Genomic DNA, 16903 nt, shown 5'->3' on the forward strand with positions numbered 1-16903 from the left:
CGATTGACTTGAGGAAGCCTTACAGTCGTTTCTCCTTCATTGCGAGAGTCATGGCTATCATTAGGGTGCTTAATTCCGATATTATTCTTCAAAAATTTGCGTTAATCTTGAAATTAACGAAGCTAACTTGCTTGTGAAGTTGGTTGAAAATCACTGAATTTACTTTGTAGTTTGTATTACATGGAGGTGTCCAGGCGCTATATGGAAGTGCTTTTGATACAATGAACAGCAGCAATATTGAATGATGAAAGAAGACATTTTGTTTTTAATAGGAAAAGTGTAACGGAGCGGGTCTAATGTCACAAATTTTGTGTTACATTTATCGAGTTCTCTTCGGGTGAAAATTAGCATTTTTAATTTTTTTGAGACACTCCTTACAGAAGATGTTGCCAACACCAAAGGGAGAGATTAAAATATGCTTTTTTTAATTTCCACAAGGATTTCCCAGGATTAATTTTTAAATCGTTTCTAATTATTCAAGTTTAAATCTTAATAGAGATGGAGGTTAAAATTTTGATTTACATTTTACCCACGCTCTGATATATATGTGTGTGTGAAGAAAGACTCAAGTGTGTGTGTGTACCCAAAAAAAAAAAAAGACTCAAGTTTGTGTAAAGAAAGATTCAAGTGTACGTGTGTGCATAAAGAAAAACTCCAGTGATAAGATGTATAGTTACACTATTTCAAATGTCCTGTCTTTAATTTTCTTTGTACAAATAACAAAAGGATTCAATCATTCAAATGATATAAAAAGATCTTTGGGCGCCATCTCTGTTTGATAAGGAGAAATTTATCTAGAATTACCGTCCTTCAAAGTAAGTTCAGACGAATTGGAAATGCAAAAAATGGCGTTTTAAGAGAATATCAAACGGCGTCATAAATTTTGGGGCAGCGATATTCTCTTTGGTAGAGCTTAGACCCAGCCCAAATGAAGCCCAAATACTACCTCGACCATAATTCCCTCGTCAATTGTTGTTTGACAGTTGACACATCCAAACACGTCACAAAGAATTAGTTCGGTGAAAATCAATGTCATAGTGATTGAAGATTGAAGAGTGAAGACATTAATAAATTACTTAACACCGCCTTAAATACGCCTGATATTTTAACATTTTTCATAGGAAAGATCCATGTGCCATGTGGATGTGGCATGTTATGACAGCAAGAGGCCGGCTCAAAAGTTCCGATGTCCACTTCATTACGAGTAAGGGCAAGCCTCTAGGGAATTAATTTGACCAAGCCCTAAAACTCATTTTATAGAGCTACCAAGTACCAATACGTAATCTTTTTTTTTTATCTTTCTGTTCTTTTTTGCCCGGCTACGACGATGTAACTGTGACACATTTCATAAAATAAATCAACCAATGTCTTGGCCTATATATAAGTAAAATACATTCTGAACAAGACGGCAACCGGCATTGGTTTCGATGTTAGGTACGAATAATCACATCACACATTGTTTTACTAATTGTCTTGGAGCTTCACCTCTTTGTCGTATCAAACTGTTTTTTTGTGCCGTAGCTTTACGCGTAGATATTGTCAACTCCGAATTAAAAATAATAGGCACCAGAAATAGGTGCAAAATCACTAAATCAATTGTATATATCTTTTACCTTTCAGCATCGATCATGCCGACCTTACCTAGAACTTCGCTTCTGAAGTATGAATTAGATGCACGGCTAAATTTATTTCTAGATTTGTAAACTGTTGCTTCAATAATCCCGACCACCTGTCGACGGTTACGATAAGCTTTGTAGTTGATCAAACTTTGGGATAATCCAATGGATAAAACTTTAGAATGTCATGAATTTGGAAGCCAGTGGTTTATTTCATTTTGGCACCATGGACGGTAGCGGAATGTAGTTTATTATTACATGGGAGTGAAACGCCGTGGTATAGATTGGCTGTCAAAGTAGAGGAGAAAGTTTGTGTTACATTTGATACAATACAATTAATTATTATATGTGTGACATGTATAATTGAATTTATTAATTAAATTACCTTAGTTTTTCAAAATAAATAAACATATGGCATAATACCATTTGCTTGTTATATGACTCACATAGTACTTTCAATATATTCTACAATTTCTTTAACCATACATGGAGGTAATATATATGACTCACATAGTACATTTTAATTTAATAAAATCATAAAACTATAAACTATAAAGAACCGTTCAAGAAATGAGCGTATTAATTAATTTGACAAAATCATAAAACTATAAACTATAAAGAACCGTTCAAGAAATGAGCGTATTAATTAATTTGACAAAGTTAATTAATTAATAATACCAAGCCTTCCTTTGGGAGAAGAATATAGTTGAACTAATCGAAGGCCTTTCCACCCAATTTTTACATTCATTCTCCTTCTCCATGCATTTGGGTTACCATGGCCTTTTCCTATCAACAAAATCATTTTATTTTCTTTCTGAACTTCATTTTCTTCCTGTTGCTAGTCCCCCATGGAAGTTCAGTCTCCTTTAATTTTCCGAATTTCCAACCAAATGTTCCAACCATAACATTCGAGGGAGATTCATTTGCATCCGATGAGGCTCTTCAGCTTACTAAGAATCAAGTTGACGACAACCTCACCAGCAGTGTTGGCCGCGCCACGTATAATCAACCTGTGCCCATTTGGGATGCCAAAACACGAAGTCTCACGGACTTCACCACCCACTTCTCCTTTGTCATGAGTGCCCCTAATCCAGCTGAATATGGTGAAGGAATTTCGTTCTTCCTTGCGCCATTTAACTCCAAAATTCCTGACAACTCAAGTGATGGTTATCTTGCCTTATTCAGTCCTGAAACCGCATTGAATAATGATTCCAGGAATCAAATTGTTGCGGTAGAGTTTGACAGTAATAAAAACAGATGGGATCCAAGCACTGATCATGTAGGCATCAATGTTAATTCCATTGCCTCAGAGAAAACCGTCCTGTGGAAAAGTAGCATCAAGACCGCAGCAACAGCAAATGCTTGGGTAAGCTACAATTCTACTACCCAAAATTTAAGTGTGTTTCTTACCTATGCTCATAAGCCAGTCTATAGAGGGAACTCTAGCCTTTGGCATGTAGTTGATTTGAGAGAGATTCTGCCAGAAACAGTTGGGGTTGGTTTCTCTGCGTCTACGGGCGAGGTGGTTGAATTGCATAAGATTATTTCTTGGAGTTTTAATTCAACCTTGGAAACCAGCGATGGTAAGGAGAAAAACAAAACGTGTAACTTTTCTAATTAGTTTTACGTGTAACTTTTACGTGTAACTTTTCTAATTAGAACTCTATCATTTTACGTGTAACTTTTCTAGTTAGTTTTTATGCATCATTTTCACATTTCTGCATGCATATTTTCCTTTCATGCTTAGAATAGATTGGGGGGGTAGAATGTTGTTTGAAAAATAAAAAAAAATAAAATTGTGTGATTTATTTTAACATTGGATGACATGATTAATTTCAAATTTTAGTATTTGTATTATCTTTGGTCTTAAGTGATGTTACATTATGTTTGCTACTCTACATGTTGATGTTGGAGACAAATATGAGTTGCTTGAAGGAATGAACATGTCATAATAAATACCAAGTGAGTTTTTGAGCCTATCATTTTTCTTGGAGAGTAACCATTTTGCCCATTCTCTATACAGCTTAGCAGTTTATTATTTTATATACGATCTCTAGATTTCTTTTGAGTTAACCCTTAAAAAAAATGGTTAAATAAAAAAAAAGAAAAAAAAAAGTGTGTTGCTACATTGGGAGGCCCATCTGACTAATAGATATGGATGATTATTTAGAGCCCTAAAAGACGATGGAAAGGCCATCTTTGATCCGTTTGAGCCTTTCTAGCCATCCCTTTTATTAAATATCCATAGTTAACCCTTTTGAGCCTTTTAAAAAAAAAAAAACATTTTCTTTGTCAACTTATCATCTTGACCCACTCCGATTTGGAGTATTACCCGATGTCTTATAAGTTCCATCACCTATGTATGTTTGAGAAAATGTAAATAATTATGTTGTTCAGTGAAGTTATGCCAAAAAAAAAAAAACAACAAAAAACAAAAACAAAAGTTTTTGTTTCAAAAGAATAAAAATAACAATAATAGGTGAAATCCACCTTGCAACTTCCAAAAAAAAATAAAAATTCTCTGCATTTTTCTCAAACATACACTTTGTTTTCTTTATTTCATTTCTTTGTTAATCATGTCCCTAGCCTACGTTACGTCCTAATAAAAGTCCTTCTTGATTTTAGGGAACTATAGTCTGAAGTAGAAGCTAGTTATATGGGCTAAAAAGATGTAGTGATGCATAATTAAAAAAAAAAAGATAAATAAAGTGGGTTGACTAACATTTTATTTGACTTGAGATCGTATTATTTCTAAACTGAGGGCATATTTATTTCATCTTGGTGAGAGCATGTGATATCACTTCTTTATTATTTTCTCTCTCAATTACCATTCATTGGAGTGACTATTTTTATTGGGTTTAATTTATTTGTGAGAGTGTCACTACTTCCAGTGAGATTTTGGGGTTGACATGTCATTCTTGAAAGTAGCTATAACAAAGTCTACTGGGCTAATTCATGTGGATGGTTGATGTGGGTGTGATGTTGCTTTAGACTGGAGATAATGCTTATACTTTTATTTGATTGCTATCATTAATCTGATTGAATAAACACGAGTGTTTCTAAAAAAAAAAAAAATCATTTTGAATTTGAATTTTGTTTTCGCTTTATTTGCTAGGGACTAGCAATAAGCTGGTTGGGGGGTGTGTTGAGTGTTAGAAAATGCATATTTATAAAGGAGAAAACCGTCATTTTACATTTCAAGTCTTACTAACAACCCTTACTTTTATGTATTTAACCTTCTTGTGATTTAATTACATGTGTTTTATTTTAATTAAGTATTTTATGTATTTTAGGGGCATTATAGTCATTTCACAATAAAGGAGAAATCAGACGGCAAAACGGACATCACTTTTGAACTCAGGACGGTCAAAAACCTTAGGAGGAGCATAAAAGGAAAAATGGCACTATTCACATGTACGGTACTATTCACGTGTACGATATTGTCTACGTTACTGTTCACGACACTGTTCACATAGACGGATGATGACGTGGCATTGACCGATGATGTGGCATTGACTGATGAGGTGTCACGATCCTGTTGGACTAAATTCTTATGTACTGTTGATGGTGACGTGGCAGCATATCAGTGGACGAAAAATCTCGTGTACGGTGCATGCATCACACAGGATTATTTTCAACCAAACCGCGTTACTGTTCAAAGTCGGGTCAAACCGTGTTACTGTTCATCCGCGTGGTCAAACCGTGGACTGTTGACTGATGACGTGGCGCAATCCTGAGCGTCCAAACTGTTTTTAATCCGATGGCCATGATTTACTCCATGTATCTATAAAAAGGAGGCCTCTCCCCCCTAATTTGATATCTCTGAATCCATTTTTGGACTCTGTTTTCTGTTATTCCCTCTCCATCTTGTATTTTCTTCGTATTTTAATAAATTTCCATTTTGCCCCTAGTTCAATTATGAGTGGCTAATTTTCTTTCAAGCTTGGGTTGAAGGTGAAGTCTCAACATGTGTCATGGGCTTTATTTGGTAAATTTATTTTCTCTTCCCCTCTAGTTTTTGTGGATGTTTTGACTTTTCGTCGACAAATAATACTAATCTTGTCTAGTACCGCCTTGGTTTCACCGGCCCTCTAGTACAAGGTTATTATTATTTGGCACGATAAGCCCTTAGCACCATATTGATTAGAGCGTGGTTCATGAGGTGTGGATTCCCCCCTCATGATTTAATTGGTATTAATAAGGAATATTTAGCCCATGATGCATGTTGATACGGATCCAGATACCCAAGTACGTCATTTCAATAGAATTCTCTTCAATTTTTTCTCGCCATTTCAATACTAATTTTAGAATTTATTCTCGCCATTTTAATTTAAGGTGTAGCATATTCCAAATCATTTCCACCACAAATCCAATCACCTATTCACAAAATTAATTCTACACAATTAAAATCCACCTCCTCGTGGGATCGACACTCGTCACCATTGATCTATACTATAATAGATTCGTGCGCTTGCGAGTACATTAAAATTTGCACAACAGTTAGATCTGTGGAGAATCCAGACTTTATATCATTGAGATCTCATGATTAAGTGCTGCTTGGATGGTTACTCTCTTCAATGAGTGAAGGAATCATCAGTCTGGTCTTCAATCTGGAGACATCATGTGAGGTTTGGAAAGCTGTTGAGGTACAATTTGGTTCTCAATCCAAATCAAGACTGTTACATCTGAGATATATGATGAATTCTACTAGAAATGATGATATGAAAATCACAGATTACTTCATTAAAATGAAAAACATATCTGATAATATGGCTGCAGCAGGTAGTGCATTGAGTAATGATGACTTAATTTTGCATGTGTTATCTGGTTTATGACCAGATTATAATTCAGTAGCTACCTATATAACTGGTCAAGTAGGAACTGGAAAAATGGATCTAAATGAAGCTTATGCAATGCTTTTAACTCAAGAAGCTAGGATTGAACAACAGTCTTATATACTAGCTAGTACAGATATGAAAAATAACTTTGAAGCAAATTTTGCTCAAAACAGAGGACCTAAGAAAGGAAACATGTTCAATGGAAAAGGTTTTGGTGGTTATGGCTACAATTCTGGTTCTGGAAATAACTATAACTCAGGCTTTAGCAACAATGGTCACTACAAAGGAAACTTTGGTACTGAGTTTGCTGGTACTGGTTTTAACAAGCAGTTCAAAGGATATCAATCCAGTAATCAGAGAGGAGGAGGTAATTGGAATAACAACAATGGACCAAGTAACTTTAACAGTGGCAAACCATCCATGAATCCTAAGCCACAATGGAATGCATCAAAGCCTACCTGTCAAATTTGCCTCAGGCCTGGACACACTGCAAATATTTGCTGGAAACTTGAAGAGTTTATTACTTCAAGTGCTTACAGACCACCACCAAATAGAGGACCAAAGGCAGCTTATCTAGCTAACATGGATGCTCCAGTTGACAACAATTGGTATCTGGATAGCGGAGCCACACATCACCTCACAAATGACATGAATAATGTGAATGGAGCTGAACCTTTTGCAGGTAATTCTAAACTTATTGTTGGAAATGGTGTTGGTTTGTGCATAACACATATAGGTTCTGTTGTTCTAAGAATGCTTGATGCCCTGAATTATTCTGATCTTAAGCTAAACAACATTCTACTTGTTCCAAAAATAACCAAAAACCTGATAAGTATTTCCCAATTAACCAAAGATAATAATATTGTGGTTGAATTTACTAATAGTTTCTGTTTTGTGAAGGACAAGGTGAAGAATTCAGTTATGTGTAGATTACTGTGTGTTTCCTCAACCAAGTCCTCTACTTTACAGTCAAACCAAGGTCTTCTTACTCATGTCGAGTCAGCTGTTTCAAATCAGCCAATTTCAATGTTTTCAATTGTTGTTTCAAAATTTCCAAATAAAACTGCTTGCTGTTTGCATACAGAAGCACTATGTTATCAAACTCCAAGTTGTATGTTGAATACTATGGTTTTGCATCAGAGACTAGGTCATCCTAATACTAAGGTGCTTAGTCATGTAATCAATTCTTGTTCTTCTTTAAAGAATATGAGTGGTAATAAAACAATTGATTCTTGTGATGCTTGTAAGATGGGAAAAATACATAAACTTCATTTTCCTATCACTGAAACCAAAACCAAAAATCCTTTGGAACTTCTACATACTGATTTATGGGGACCCTCTCCTACACCTTTTATCCAAGGGTACAAATACTATGTTAGTTTTGTGGATGACTTCACAAGGTTCACTTGGATTTTCCCTTTCAAAACCAAAGCTGATACATTTCAAGTGTTTAAAATCTTTAAAGCTCAGGTGGAAAAACAATTGGATAAGCCTATTAAATGTCTTCAGTCAGATTGGGGTGGGGAATACAGATCCTTTGTTCATTTTCTTCATGAAACAGGAATCCAATTTAGACATTCATGCCCTTATATACACAATCAAAATGGCCTTGTAGAAAGAAAGCATAGGCACATCACTGAGTTGGGTTTAATTTTACTTGCACAAGCTAAATTACCCATCAAATTCTGGTGGGATTCTTTTCATACAGCCACTCACATTATTAACAGATTACCAACTCATGTCCTTTCCATCAAAACTCTCTATGAATGTCTCTTTCATTTGCTACTTGATTATCTTTTTTCTCAAAACTTTTGGTTGTGCGTGTTTCCCATTCTTAAGAGATTACAATCATCACAATTTTGATTTCCATACATCCAAGTGTGTCTTCCTAGGATACAGTTCATTACACAAAGGTTATAAGTGTCTTCATTCATCATGGAAAATTTATATAGCCAGCCATGTTCTTTTTTATGAAACTTCTTTTCCATACTCTACCGATTCACATTTTTTGAAGTCCTTACCACCTAAGGTTTCTGACTTTCAATACAGCTCTCTACAATTTTACAATATTTCAGTTCCTCATAGCAATCTAAAACATTTTGAAGCTGCTGCAGCAGACACTGATTCTCATACTTCTAGTTCTAATCACAATATCATGTTACCTTCCTCTTCTACTCATCATGTTTCTTCTACTGATACCACATCATCACCTATTATTCACACCACATCTCCTATCACAACTCCAAACACTACATCTTCACCCATCATCCATCACCATTCTCCATAATCTCCTCTAACACATCAGATTCTTTTACACACATCACCTTCCAGACCATCTTTATCCTCTGCTCATCCTATGATTACCAGAGCCAAAGCTGGTGTCTTCAAACCTAAGGCATTCTTAACAGCACATAATAGCTTAGAGCCTTCTAGTGTTGATAAAGCTCTAGTTGATCCTAAGTGGCAAGCTGCAATGCAACTGGAACATGATGGACTTATTCAAAACAAAACCTGGAGTCTAGTTCCAATGGATCAAGCTCATAAATTGGTGGGTTGTAAGTGGGTTTTCCGAACAAAGTATAATCTCGATGGCTCAGTCTCTAAGTATAAAGCTCGGTTGGTTGCTAAGGGTTTCCATCAGACAGCTGGGGTTGACTATTCAGAAACTTACAGTCCTGTAGTTAAGTCTTCCACTGTCAGAGTTATAATGAGCTTAGCAGTCATGCAAGACTGGAATGTTAGACAAATAGACATCAACAATGCCTTTCTTAATGGGGATCTCACTGAAGATGTGTACATGCAACAGACAGAGGGCTTTGTTTCAGAGGGAGGCTACATCTGCAAGCTAAACAAAGCTCTTTATGGTTTAAAACATGCACCAAGGGCCTGGTATGATAAACTTAAGGGCTGTCTTACAGATTGGAATTTTACAAATTCTAAGGCTGATACCTCATTGTTTATTAGGCATGATATTAAAGGCATAATCCTTGTTTTGATCTATGTAGATGATATTTTAGTCACATGACCAGATTCAATCTTGCTGAAGGCCTTCATCACAAACTTGAGTAAAGTATTTGCCTCAAAAGACTTAGGTCTGGTTTCATACTTCCTTGGTATAGAAGTCAGCTACACAGATCATGGAATACATCTCTCCTAAACTAAGTATATCAAGGATTTGCTAGCTAAAGCATTAATGCAGAACTGCAAAGAGACAGAAACTTCTTTCAGCACATGCTACAAATTAGAAAGAACAGCTAAAGGCATATTGGGTGCAGAGTTTGAAAATCTAACTCTCTACAGAAGTATAGTTGGAGGACTTCAATACTTGATCTTAACCAGACCAGACATTGCCTATTCAGTACATAAACTCAACCAGTATCTAAGTGCCCCAACTCTCCAACATTGGTTAGCTTGTAAAAAGGTGTTGAGATATTTACAAGCAACTATTACACATGGTTTTTATATTCAGCAAGATGGGACTTTGGAAACAATTGGATTGACAAGGTATTCAGATGCTGATTGGGCGTGTGATATTGATGACAGAAAATCCATTGGAGCTTACTGCATTTTCCTTGGTAATAATCTAGTTTCCTGGTCTTCGAAAAAGCAAGCTATTGTAGCAAAGTCCAGCACTGAAAGTGAATATCGAGCATTGTCAGCAGCAAGTTCAGAGCTTACTTGGCTACAATCCTTGTTTTCTGAGCTGAAGATTATCAAGTTGCCAACTCCTGTTCTCTGGTGTGATAATCATAGTGCAGGTGATCTAGCTAAAAATCCAGTATTTCACTCTAAGTCTAAACATATAGAGCTGGATGTTCATTACATTAGAGATAAGGTTCTAAATAAGGAGTTAGAAGTGAGGTACATTCCCACTGAATAGCAAGTGGCAGATGTTCTTACTAAGCCTCTGTCATTTCCAAAGTTTAGCTATTTTCGTTCCAAGCTCAATGTGATCAACAGACCCTTGAGCTTGAGAGGGGATGTCAAGGAAGCTCATGTGAGCTAAATAGTCAGCAAAGCAGAGAATTACAACAGCAGCAGCTCACAGCTACAAGTTGATGATTTGGCATGCCAGCTAGCACCTGGTGGTTATATAATTTCTTGTACTCGTGACTGTTAGTTACAGTTAGTTAATAAGCTGCTGCATGATCAGCATGTGAGATTAGTTTAGCTCATAGTTGATTAGTTACGTGAGTATATAAAGAAAAGTCTGTACATTTCCTCTGTAATCTTGTTGAAAGAAATAAAAACAAATTCTCAAATTCTTATCATTTTCTCTCAATATTTCTTGTCTTCCAAACAAGTTGTTTTCTCACTGTCATTAAACAACTCAGGAACCATGTTCATTCTTATCTGTTCGTTAAACCTAATAATTTAATAGACTTTGAATAATGCCTGATCCAGCCGATGAACAAGAACGCCATTAGTTAAAATTTTATGGAAAATATTCATGTATTGTCATATATGCAGCCCACCTATATTGTTGTTATTGTGGTCCACGGCCAATGCGTAGAATTACTTGCCGAACATAATTTAACATTTTTAACTTAGACGTACGTTAGGTTAAAGACAGAAGCACAGAGAGTACGTACGTGTTAGTGGTTCAGGTAAAATTAGTTCTGAGAAAAATGTCACGGGCGACTCTGTTATTTGGGATGCAATTGTTTCTTGTGGCTCCCATGTTCTCAATTTATTCTTTTTTTTTTCTTTTTGAAGTGTTTTACAAGGCATAATTGAAAAAAAATAATTCACATGCTCTCTGAACTCTGAAGTTGGTCATTTTAATTACCCCGATTTCCATTTCCAAGCGGTGGGCTCACAGGTTGTAGTTCAACGAATAATTTTATTAGTATTCTGGTCCAGTTTCAAAGTCAAGTTCTTACCTAAATTTCTAAACATTATTACTTCAATTTGCACACGATTTGCTCGATTGCGTTAGAAAAATCTTTCTCTAAAATGGCTTGTTCGACACGCTTCCTTTGTTTTTCTTCGGGAGCTGCATTTAATCATTAAAAAAATTATAATAAGATATATTTGACTTAGTTTTATTACAAAACTAGAAAATAGAACCGCGCTTCACGCGACTTTGAAAAAAGAATTTAGTATTATCTTTTTTTTTTTACTTTACACTTGATGAAACTGATAAAAAATATGAATTAATTTTTTTTAAAGATGAGGCAGCCTTATAAAAAATTTAAAAAAAAAACTATTAGCAAGCAATACAAATAACGAAGCAACGCAAGATAAAAAATAAAATGAGAGAATATATTATAGAGTGATTTTATTCATTCCAATTGTGTGTGTACAAAATAAAAAGATGAGCTCTCCTTTTATAGTTACATAATCACTCCATGAAATTAATGAAAAATTATGAATCATAATTCCTTGTGAGATAGTGGGAGTTATATGAAAGCTAAAGGTTGCTAATGTGAGATAGTGGGGAAACTAAGAGATATATGTTATGAACATTTATATTTATTTTAATAAATTCATAACACTCCCCCTTGGATGTTCATTATAAAGAATATGTCTCATTAAAATCTTTACATAATTGTTATTGTGTAATAATAATCAAATTAATTATGAGAAGATGAAAAGCCAAATCTAAAAGAAAATTTCTCTATTTATTAGATAATAAAGAATATACAAAGATGAGAAATAGTGATGCCACATCACCTCCTCAAGTCCCAACTTTATATATATATATAGATTATTAATTTTGCAATTATTAGTTTTAGGTAAATAATAAAAAGAATAGAATTATACTTATAAAATCGTTTTTGTTAGAATGCATTATATACTTTTGTAATTTTTATAATTGGATTAGCATACTGTATTAAATAGTTTTTTTTGTAAATCAATTTTTAGTGTTGTGGCCGACACCTCATAAGAGAGAATTTAAGTTTTTTTTTTATATGATTGTGGAAGTAATATTTCTCTTGATTTAAGAGTAGATATCTCCATTTTATATTGGATTTTCAAACCGAATTTTAGATGGATTATATAAGGCAAGTCTCGGCGGACTTTTGATTGTAATATATAAAAAAAATCATATATTTTATTTATATAGAAAAAAAAAAGGGGACAGAAGCGAAGAAAATGAGAGAAAATATGACTTATTTTTTTTACTTAAAAGTTTAACATAATTCTTGAACCATTGATTTCAAGCAGTTTAATGATAAATATTGAAAGTCAAAATATTATTTAATAATAATTATTCATTGACTATTTAAGTCAAAAATTTAAATTAGAACAACCTAACCCATTATCTTTTTTATAATAATTTAACTGGCATGCAGTTACGGTAATGGGAACTAATATCGAAACGTAAGGAGTATCCTCAATACTAAAACATCGACTTTAGGGAGCTAATAATGGTTTTGTGAATAATAGGTTTTGCATTAATCAATAATATTCACATTTTCAATGTTAAAATTGTTAATCGATATATTTGACCAATTGACTGCTTTATCTTCATTTTCTTCTTTTTCACCATTCAAACGTGTTCATTTGCTCTCAAGCTAGATGTTCAATTGCTTTATGCCATGGTGATAATATTTTATCTCAGAAATGGAAAGAAAGTAATTACCACCGAAAAAAAAAAAATCCTATAGTTGGCCTTGTTCAGCAGATATTTGAATATGTATCAGCGTATGTGGAGTAAATACTTAGTGAAATTGGCATGTATTTGACCTTTATTAATTTTCATCTGGGCCGCTGAATGTTTTTCGTGTTATATCTCTAGCGAGCTATATATATATATAGTGTTTCTTAGATTCAGAACTAAAATTCGGGGCAATTTTACGGTATTGTAAATCAGTTTAAAAGATTATAAAAGTGGATTTATGATATCGTCGGATTGGAAATTTTTTCAAATATGTAAATATAAACTAATTAAACATATTATTATAAGAAAATATTGATCCTCAAACTTCGATTTTCTCCAGATATGCCATCATTGTTTCAAGTATCAAAGAACATTAAGAGGACAACTCTGTTTCCAACAATTTCAGCCCATCATTATTTCAGGTATAACACGCTTCAAGGACTGGTCATTCTTCTTCATTTGATGTTTCTCCGACTGTCGGAGTTGATTCAAATAGACCTGCAACATGCGACTGCCATTGTTTGTCTAAATTTTGGGCGCGGCATTCGATTAGAATTTAAAAATGAACATAAATGCCTTTTGGTCATATCTATACTTTCCAAGGTTTTTCTCTGAATAATTGTCTATAATCGTCTGTTTCAATGCTGACGTAGCTTTGCTGGCAATAAAATTCCAAAGAAAGTCTTTCTTTAATATTTCAGAGAATATGATTCCCCTTCATTGAAGCTTGCTGGACATATAAATTACAGCTGGTAGTTGAAACTTGAACATCAAGAAGTCAATGCGTAGACTAATTGTGCCTACCTATTTAAAGGCCAGTTGAGTTTCCCGGACATGTTGAACCTCCGCTTCATGCTCTCTCCATTTGTTACCATGATCAACATAACTCTCTTCATTTTCATTGTTGTTCTTGTTCCCTCAGCCAATTCTGTTTCCTTCCGGATGTCTAGTTTTGACCCCAATGGAAAAGATATAATCTATCAGGGAGACGCAGTACCTTCTGTTGGAGTCATTGAATTAATAAACAGGTACCAATATGTATGCCGTGTTGGTTGGGCTACTTATGCTGACAGAGTGCCGCTCTGGGATTCTGACACAGGTGAGCTTACTGACTTCAGCACCAAATTCTCCTTCCAAATAGACACCCAGAGTCGTCCCACTTACGGCCACGGGCTTGTATTTTTCTTAGCTCCTGCTGGATTTCAGATTCCTCCAAACTCAGCTGGTGGGTTTTTAGGCCTGTTTAATACCACAACTTCTTTCTCTTCTTCAAATCATATAGTCCATGTGGAATTTGACACTTACTTCAACCGTGAATGGGACCCTTCTGGCGTTCAAGACCACGTGGGAATCAACAATAACTCAATTGCTTCAGCTGTCCACACCCGCTGGAACGCCAGCTTTCACAGTGAAGACACTGCTGATGTGCGGATTGCATACAATTCTACTACTAAGAATTTGAGTGTGTCCTGGACCTACCGACAGACATCTGATCCTCGGGAGAATACTAGTTTGTTTTACATAATTGATTTGACGAAAGTTCTACCACAGTGGGTGACAATTGGCTTCTCAGCTGCTACAAGCCAGTTTGGAGAGCGACATATACTTGAATCGTGGGAGTTCAGCTCAAGCTTGGATATTAAAAGTACAAATGGAACGGACGGAAAAAAGATCAGGATAATAGTTGGTGTTACAGTTTCAATTGGGGTTCTGATAGCTGCAGCGATAACGGGACTGTTGATTTTGCGAAGGCGTAAGAAGAAGGAAAGAAAGTCTACCGCAGAGAGAGAGACCTTAACTTCCATTAATGACGACCTTGAAAGAGGCGCAGGACCAAGAAGATTTTCATACACAGATCTTGCCTCTGCAACTAGCAACTTTGCAGAGAATAAAAAGTTGGGCGAAGGAGGGTTTGGTTCTGTTTACAAGGGTTATCTAATTGATTTGGATATGGCTGTTGCTGTCAAAAAAGTTTCAAGAGGATCTAAACAAGGGAAAAAAGAGTATGTAACAGAGGTGAAGACAATTAGCCAGTTAAGGCATCGCTATCTGGTGCAACTCCTAGGCTGGTGCCATGATAGAGGCGAATTCCTGCTTGTGTATGAGTTCATGCCAAACGGTAGCCTTGATGCTCACCTGTTTGGCAAGAAGAGTCCTCTTGCTTGGGCTGTGAGGTACAGGATTTCTCTTGGTTTGGCCACGGCTTTGCTCTATCTTCAGGAAGAATGGGAGCAATGTGTTCTGCATCGGGACATCAAATCGAGCAACATAATGTTAGATTCTAATTTTAACGCCAAATTAGGTGACTTTGGATTAGCCAGGCTGATGGACCATGAGCTTGGTCCTAAGACTACAGGGCTGGCGGGAACTTTAGGCTACATGGCCCCTGAATACATAAGCACAGGCAGGGCTAGTAAAGAGTCAGATGTGTTCAGCTTTGGAGTAGTTGCCTTAGAAATTGCTACTGGAAGAAAAGCGGTTGATCGTTACAAAGAATCTGAAATGGGGTTGGTGGCTTGGGTCTGGGGTCTTTATGGAGAAGGAAAGCTACTTTCAGCTGCTGATGAGAGTCTGGATTCGGGATTTGATGAGCAACAGATGACATGTTTGCTGATTGTTGGATTATGGTCTGCTCACCCTGACCGCAGTTTCAGGCCTTCCATAAGGCAGGCTATTCAAGTCCTTAGTTTTGAAACAGCAATGCCAAATCTTCCATCGAAAATGCCCGTTCCAAGTTATCATGTGCCTACACCATCTGTCAGCTCTGGCGAACCTTTCATTACAAATTCAAGCATTGAAGTCGGTCGTTGAACTTGTGCCTGTTCATTTCTGCAATGTTTTTCTATGATATAATTAAGAGTACAGATATTTGAACATTATCAAGGCAATACCAAGACAGAAATAAGGTATTATTCCTACTATAGTATTATTGTAGCACATAAAATGATAATAATATATATGCTACCGTGTTATCGTTTCTGTCGTAATGGTGTTTTGTTGGTGGCGTAATATGATTTTTCTATACAATTAATAAAGATGAATATGTTGAACCTAAGCCTGATAAAGTAAGTTAAATATTAATGACGTGGGTCAGTTGTTGGAATTTGCATAGTTGGAAACAGTATAAGAGTCAAAGAGAGATGATCGTATGATCTCTTGCCTGTAAAAGAAGAGAGACGTGGATTTGATGTTTAGAAAGTATTTGTGTTTTTGGATTTGATTATTGTTGTTAATCTAATCATGCTGTCTTTTTTATTTTAATAGTTTAATCTTTCATTTTCTTCCATGGTAGAACCTTTCCGCTTTCAATTTAACTCTTCTTTTTTTCTTTTTTCTTTTTTTCACTGTATTGATATAATTATAAACAAGCCGGCAAACTTGGATGTCAAGACAAATGAATATATGAAAGCAATCAAATGACATTCCAGAATCCAGCTGCGTTGAAAGGTATTAATTATTTTTAAATTTAAAATGGTTTTAAAGTAATTTGTGTAAATGAGTTTTCTTTAAAATTAAAAAAAAAAAATACGACATACCCCATTAATCCAGTGAGTTCTCCCCCCAAAACACATTGGAATGAATGGAAATTTTTTTTCAAATAACCATTTCAGTTTTTTTTAATGATTGATTTCCGGGGCATATGAAAGGGGTCCCAAAGGGGGGGGGGGGGGTGGGGAAGGTCAACAACTACTGTCCTATACAGGAGTCTAACGTCCGAAATATATACCGATTGACTTGAGGAAGCCTTACAGTCGTTTCTCCTTCATTGCGAGAGTCATGGCTATCATTAGGGTGCTTAATTCCGATATTATTCTTCAAAAATTGCGTTAATCTTGCAATTA

General features: G+C 35.4%; 1 protein-coding gene across 1 annotated transcript; it reads left to right on the forward strand.

The window, feature by feature from the left end:
- The first annotated feature begins 13895 nt into the window (after positions 1-13895).
- On the forward strand, positions 13896-15872 carry LOC18036679 (L-type lectin-domain containing receptor kinase IX.1). Its single transcript, XM_006426169.1, has one exon. It carries the CDS (start codon positions 13896-13898, stop codon positions 15870-15872), a length of 1977 nt encoding a protein of 658 aa, XP_006426232.1.
- The last annotated feature ends 1031 nt before the right edge of the window (positions 15873-16903 follow it).

This window comes from Citrus clementina, unplaced genomic scaffold (assembly GCF_000493195.1).
Source record: "Citrus clementina cultivar Clemenules unplaced genomic scaffold, Citrus_clementina_v1.0 scaffold_7, whole genome shotgun sequence".
NCBI lineage: Eukaryota > Viridiplantae > Streptophyta > Magnoliopsida > Sapindales > Rutaceae > Citrus > Citrus x clementina.